The sequence below is a fragment of the Zingiber officinale genome, chromosome 5B, assembly GCF_018446385.1.
Source record: "Zingiber officinale cultivar Zhangliang chromosome 5B, Zo_v1.1, whole genome shotgun sequence".
NCBI classification, from domain to species: Eukaryota; Viridiplantae; Streptophyta; class Magnoliopsida; order Zingiberales; family Zingiberaceae; genus Zingiber; species Zingiber officinale.
In genome coordinates, this window is record NC_055995.1 from 96,427,776 (window position 1) to 96,434,497 (window position 6,722).

Genomic DNA, 6,722 nt, shown 5'->3' on the forward strand with positions numbered 1-6,722 from the left:
AACTGGGTTGTTATAGGTTTCACTTAATAATTAGTTGTAGATTTCTGAATGAGTTTTAATTTAATATATTATGTGTCCCGTGGTTCAACTCAAATCAAAAGTTATTAACTCTCAAAGCTTATCTTACCTAATATTCACGTGATAATAGTTGTGAAATCGTAGCAACTACGAAACCTGCTATAATGCGACCTTAACTTAGGATTTAAGCGGAAATATATATAAAATATGTGTGTTGTGTCATTTTAAATGAGATGATATGTGACGTTCTTTTAATAAAAAATTAAAGTGAACGCCCCTTAGGTAATTAAGGAAAAATCCCTTTATTTTTTATATTTTAATATTATTATAATTGTAACCAAAACTACTATAGTATTGTTTAAAAGTGCTTAAAAATATTTTATAATCCAAAACTTATTATAATAGGGTGGGGCTAAAAATAATTTTAATAAAAAATGGGACATAATTAAAATAAGGGATATATATATATATATATATATATATATATATATATATATATATATATATATATATATATATATATATATATATATTATAGCCTAGAGTTAGGGTTCTACTAATTTGGTAAGTTTTTAAGTTCTTAAAATATATTTTTTATTAATTTTAAAAAAAAAATCATAAATACATTTTCTAATTAAAAATATTAAAAGAATATTTTATTATTTATTATTTTACGTTTTTTTTTAAAGAACTTAGCGCTATTTAAACCCGAACGGCGAACGCTCCTTCCCAGTAACTCGAACAGGCATCGAGCAGAGCAGAGCAGGGCAGAGCAGCGCTGAGGAAGAGCTTAGAGGGCTACTTCGATTGAGCTCGCCTTCTTAGTCTTCTCCTTCTTCTTCGAGCTGCGGCGATGAAGTATGTCTTGGTGACGGGAGGGGTGGTCAGCGGGCTGGGGAAAGGGGTCACTGCCAGCAGCATTGGGCTCCTCCTCAAGGAATGCGGACTCCGCATCACGGCGATAAAGATCGGTGAGTTTCTGCTCTATTGCAACCCTATATTCCATGTAAAATCGGTGTTTTTATCGTGCATTACTATAGAGGCCGTAAATATGCCCCAAAATCGATCGCCTTGGCCCGGTGGTGGAAGCCCTTAGCAAGTATAGCTCCTTGTTTATTTGTTTTGAAATCTTCGAATAAGCTCGTTGATCTGGTTCTGAGTTGTAGTTAAACTCTTTACTTATCTTCAATTTGAGTTTAGTTTTGTTGTCTATTAAAAAGAGAATAGCAAAAATAGGGCAACAATATCTCATGAATCAATGCTTTTATGTGAATACTGCGTCGTATTAAATGCATCTTCTATTTATCTTTGATAAGTTCTTATTCAGCCCATCATAAAGGTCACAGATCCAACTGAGAAAATAAGATATGGAAAAAGTATCCGTCCATATGTTTTTTTTTACGTCTGTTTGGGATAGAAAGACTCAAGGTGATAATTTGAAGCAGTTAGTCAGGGAATGACATGTTTTTATGTGAGATGTTTCTGCAGATCCTTATCTGAATACTGATGCTGGGACAATGTCTCCATTTGAGCATGGAGAAGTATTTGTCTTAGATGACGGTGGCGAGGTAAGTTCTGTTTGTTTTCCCCCTTCTCAACTTAGACGTCAGTATAAGCAAAACGGATGCTTTAATTGAAGGTGGACTTGGATCTTGGAAACTATGAAAGATTTCTTGATATAAAATTAACTAGTGACAACAACATCACAACTGGAAAGATCTTTCAGGTACTAAATCAAACTGTGATTCTACTGAAGGTTCTATGAGTATTTTATTTGTGAACTGTCTTTTGCCATTCAAAACTGCAACTTAAGTTTTTACGGAGTCATACTTTGTTTTCCATCCTCCATCGCGATGTCCATCTCTACCTTTATCAACTTACCTGTACACTGTATTATTTTGTAATAGCATGTCATCAACAAGGAGAGGAAGGGAGATTATTTAGGAAAGACAGTCCAGGTGTGTTATCTCCGTGACTTCTCTAGATCACTGATTAGTTGGTTAGATCATACCTTGCTAATTTCCTAGTATTCCTGAAAATGTTGCTGTTTTCTTCCTTTAAGGTTGTTCCACACATTACAGATGCTATACAAGAGTGGATTGAACGTGTAGCTATGATACCTGTGGATGGAAGAGAAGGCCCTGCTGATGTTTGTGTTATAGAATTGGGTGGAACTATAGGTATGCCACTTGATTTTTATTACTTATAATTAGGTGAAATCTTATCATATATCAGCCAGCAACTCAGCAACTTGGCACTTTTGGAGAAATATAATTTTCAAGATGGTACCCATAGTAGTTGAGTATGCGGTGCAGGAGCTACGATCTTTTCACGGCATAATGAGAGTAGCATTCTTGATGCAGGGGACATAGAATCTATGCCATTTATAGAGGCTATGAGTCAGTTCTCTCACAGAGTAGGTGAGAATACTTCTCATAATCACTTGCATAGAAAAATTATTTCTTATGATTAGCTTATTTGCCAAGTCATCTTTCATGTTTCTCCATATTCTTCTTTTTCCAGGATCTGGGAATTTTTACCTAGTTCATGTCAGTCTTGTTCCGGTTCTAAATGTAGTCGGTGAGCAGGTCTAGACCTCACTCCATGTTTTGTATATACGATATTTTGTCTTGCCACTCTACTTAGTCCCTACCGTTATTGTAGCTTTTTGATGTGATTGCTTGGTTTCTATATATGTAGAAAACTAAGCCAACACAACATAGTGTTCGGGGCCTAAGAGGTCTTGGATTGACACCAAATATTTTGGCCTGTCGGACTACCAAGGTTTCCACTCAACACACCATCTATCATCTCCTTCTGAGACTCCTTTGTCCTAATGTTTCTTTGTGCACTAACTGTTCCCTTCTTTCTTTATGCTTTACCAGCCTCTGGATGACAACATAAAAGAGAAGCTTTCACAATTTTGTCACGTTCCAGTATTACTTTCTTTAGTTTCAACACCATACTTTTCTTTGCAACTGATGAATGCTATTGTTTCCAAATGCTAATTGTTAATAAATTGTATTCCAGCTTGAAAATATTATTACACTCCCTGATGTCACAAACATTTGGCACATTCCTTTGTTGTTGAGGGTAGGACCTATAGTCGTGATACAATTTAGTTGACTCATTTAGTACTCCGATAAATTATCCTATTTTGCAACTTGCATTAAAATGTAGCTGTTTTCTCCTGTAGGAGCAGAAGGCACATGAAGCTCTAATAAAGACATTGAACCTTCAAGGGTCGGTCTACTAATCCTGTCTATTCCAATGATATGAAATCCTTTTTTTATCTGCTTAAAAAGAGATACATACAAACAGATTTTATTTTATTTTTATTACTAACTCTAACACTTGCAGGATAGTTAAGGAGCCTTTGTTGGAAGAATGGTCTGCGCATGCTAGAATTTGTGATGCTTTGCATGATCCTGTGGGCCCTCTCACTTGCTTTCTGCTTTTCCTCTTATTCCCTTTTATCTCTGTGGCTTAGTTTCTGATTTACTTGTAGTAATTTGATCATTTATTGATATTTCAGGTCAGGATTGCCATAGTTGGAAAATATACTGGCCTTTCTGATTCTTACATCTCCGTGTTGGAGGTGAATACTCTCGTTACTGATTTTGCATATCCTTGTTCCTAGGCTTGTGCAAGATAGTTTAAATTCTGGCTATTTTCTGGAAGGCTTGACTTCTATTTATTTTTCTTCTAAGGAATTTTATTTTTTATTTGTATAATTATATTGTTCATTTGAGGGCACAAAAGTGACGAAAAATAATACCCAAGCGCTGCTAGATGAAAGGTCAATGTACTTGTCATGAGGATCTAGGAAAGGATAATAGACTTTATACATAAGCATGGTGCATTATCAAAAGCAAATGATGGTTGATTTTGCACTGCACTATGCCTGAAAGCTTATGCATACTAAGAGCCAGGCCCAGCATTCTGAGATCCTAAATTTTTAATAGAAGCTCTCAATTTCTACACTCCTTTGAAGCGAATTCACAATTTTATCTAAAGTTATGGTATTGTATTAGTGATGTTATCAGGCAAGAATTCATTCATTGTCAGCCCCCTCCAATTACGCATGTTTTCCACTTTGTCACCTCACCTTTTTCATTTTTTATATATTATTATTTTTTAAACTTTGGCCAATTGTTTTTCAGGTATATTGGTATTTATGTGGAACTAATGAGGTGGTAAGTTAGGAAAAATGATAGAGTACTGGTGGGAAAAGTAATGAAACAAGATAACAAAATGTGACAAGAATCATATGAGTTGGTTTATCCACAAGTTAATAAATCTATTAATGAGATGAAGGTAGAAAAAGCGCAAATGGACAGTCACAAGAAACTAAACCCAATTTCTTGCTACTCTACCCTGTGAATTTTTATCAGTGCATTTCATTTATTTTCTCTAAGTTGGTGTGCCTTCAATGCTGATTATATTTGATTGCAGCATTTAACTTGAACATATTCGCAGGCACTTTTGCATGCTTCCACTGCTTGCATGAAGAAACTTGTGGTGGACTGGGTTCCATCTTCTGACCTGGAAGACAATACTACCCTAGAAGTATGTTTAATGTTCATTAGTTTTTCCTGCTGTAATTGTAGTTTGACATGGCTGGATGATTGCTACGTGCAGGCACTTGAACTTCACAAGGCAGCATGGAAACAGTTGAAGGTGCGAAGAATTCCTGTTTTTACCATCTGATATTAGATGCATGAGACAATTTGAAATGCCAAACTTTTAGATGTTTGAATCCTTAAATTCGTAGTTGTACCTATCTAATTCTCTCTGAATTAGGGTGCAAATGCTGTACTAGTCCCAGGAGGTTTTGGAGATAGGGGTGTGGAAGGAAAAATTCTTGCTGCTAAATATGCCCGTGAAAACCATGTTCCATTTCTTGGAATTTGTCTTGGCATGCAAATTGCTGTGGTGGAATTTGCTCGGTCTGTGATGAATTTGCAGGATGCAAATAGCACAGAATTTGATCCTCACACAACAAATCCCTGCATAATTTTCATGCCGGAGGTGATTAATCTAGTTGTCACTTTATTTTTTTCTCTCATTCACAGCTTCTGCTGTCTTACATCTCTGAGAATGCCAACTGAAGGGCTCAAAAACTCATAAGGGAGGTACAATGCGAGTTGGATCAAGGAGAACATATTTTGATGTTACAGATTCCAAATCTGCAAAACTGTAAGCAGGCAACTAGAACCTGAAGTTAATTTAAGTGTTCTTTTTTTGTGTGTTATCTTCTCTTGGCTGCTTATTAGAGAAATAACTAACTCATAGCTTCTATTTAGGTATGGCAATCCTAACTTTGTGGATGAAAGGCATCGACATAGATATGAGGTCGGTTCATATACAAAAATTTTAGTAGAATGTTCTACTTGGCTGCTCCAGTATCTGTTTCATTTGTTCTCAATTGACTAATTCTGTATAATTTTGTACACAGATAAACCCTGACAAGGTTGCAGAATTTGAAAAAGCTGGTCTTGAATTTGTTGGTAAAGATGAAACCAGAAGACGTATGGAGGTACACAATGCTCTACATCTAATAGCATCGTAGTAAATTTGTTTCGGTAGATAACATATTCTTTTGGCGGCGCAGATTGTTGAATTGCCTAATCATCCATATTTCGTCGGTGTCCAATTTCATCCAGAGTTCAAATCAAGGCCCGGAAAACCTTCTCCTCTTTTCTTAGGTAACCTTTTGTGCGGTATCATTAGTATATTCAATGACAAATCAGTAGTTTAATGACTTTTTATGCTGAATTTGTATCCTTGGCATCTCTTGTTTAACTTGAATTTTCTACAGGACTGGTCGAGGCTGCATGTGGAAAGCTTGACTGTCTGCCGGTAAACGCTGCCCATCTTAGCAACTCACCCAAACGAGCTATGTCCCCTGCAAATGCTTATGAAAATGGGAACCCGAAGAAGCCGGCTAAGAGCTTTTCACATAGAAAAATCTTCCCCAATGCCAATGGTGTGCATGTATGATACATATATATAAGCAAGTTGTCTTAGTTTTCGACAAAAAATCCGCACTAGCTGGCTTAGTGTTTTAGCAATGTGACAACTATATGTCAATGTTCTAGTTGATTTTCCTTTCTTATAATTTGGAATATGTGTCTTTGTCCAATGGTATTTGGTATATTTAACCTTAGCCTCCCTTGAATTATATCATAGTCAACCATGTGGATAATTATATACATGTACATTAAATGAATATATTGTAATGAATATATTGTTTGTGGGTACCTCAAATGACTACATGTCATTGAATCTTCTTGTTTACTTTGTATGTTGGAGATCGACGAGAAAGATGTATAGGACCGATGGTCCAACTTACTACTTGCTTGACGATGAAATGCTAAAATTTTCAAATTACCACTAGAATTGCTACAATACGATGAAGCCATTGATTATTTGACCTCTCGCTTTTGAATGCATAATAGATACTTCGAATCAGACTAAAGAATACATCAATTGGATCTAATTATCATCATAAATAAGGTTAAATTGGATATAAATTGAAAGCAACGGCAAACAAATGGTCAAATCTGAATTCATCACATTAGCTATTGATCTTATTAGTCGTCGGAGTTACTGCAAGTGTAGCGGATGATCTTCTATGGGACTGGGCGGCAATTGAATCTTATCTCAATAGGGAAGAGTCTAAGGAAGAAGAAACTCTCAAA

At 35.8% G+C, this 6,722-nt stretch overlaps 1 protein-coding gene across 4 annotated transcripts; it reads left to right on the forward strand.

The window, feature by feature from the left end:
- The first annotated feature begins 757 nt into the window (after positions 1-757).
- Positions 758-6,045, forward strand: LOC121985100 (CTP synthase-like). 4 transcript variants are annotated; one of them, XM_042538377.1, is made up of 21 exons: positions 758-989; positions 1,507-1,586; positions 1,658-1,744; positions 1,926-1,976; positions 2,081-2,198; positions 2,334-2,438; positions 2,542-2,606; positions 2,719-2,802; positions 2,904-2,954; positions 3,049-3,111; positions 3,215-3,261; positions 3,379-3,448; positions 3,554-3,616; positions 4,498-4,587; positions 4,660-4,698; positions 4,822-5,049; positions 5,132-5,217; positions 5,325-5,373; positions 5,477-5,557; positions 5,633-5,726; positions 5,840-6,045. In XM_042538377.1, the coding sequence occupies exons 1-21, from the start codon at positions 872-874 to the stop codon at positions 6,019-6,021; spliced, it is 1,851 nt and encodes a 616-aa protein (XP_042394311.1). In that variant the 5' UTR covers positions 758-871; the 3' UTR covers positions 6,022-6,045. The 4 variants fall into 4 exon arrangements, with proteins under 4 accessions (XP_042394311.1, XP_042394312.1, XP_042394313.1 ...); XM_042538378.1 differs by having other exon boundaries at positions 2,382-2,438; XM_042538380.1 differs by lacking the exons at positions 758-989; positions 1,507-1,586 and having other exon boundaries at positions 1,660-1,744; positions 2,100-2,198.
- Positions 6,046-6,722: the final 677 nt, after the last annotated feature.

Excerpts from the sequence above, each read along its gene's own strand:
- LOC121985100 (XM_042538377.1), top strand. The coding sequence starts at position 872 with ATGAAGTATGTCTTGGTGACGGGAGGGGTGGTCAGCGGGCTGGGGAAA. Across the intron at positions 990-1,506 it reads CATCACGGCGATAAAGATCG|ATCCTTATCTGAATACTGAT; the intron begins GTGAGTTTCTGC and ends ATGTTTCTGCAG. Across the intron at positions 1,587-1,657 it reads TCTTAGATGACGGTGGCGAG|GTGGACTTGGATCTTGGAAA; the intron begins GTAAGTTCTGTT and ends CTTTAATTGAAG.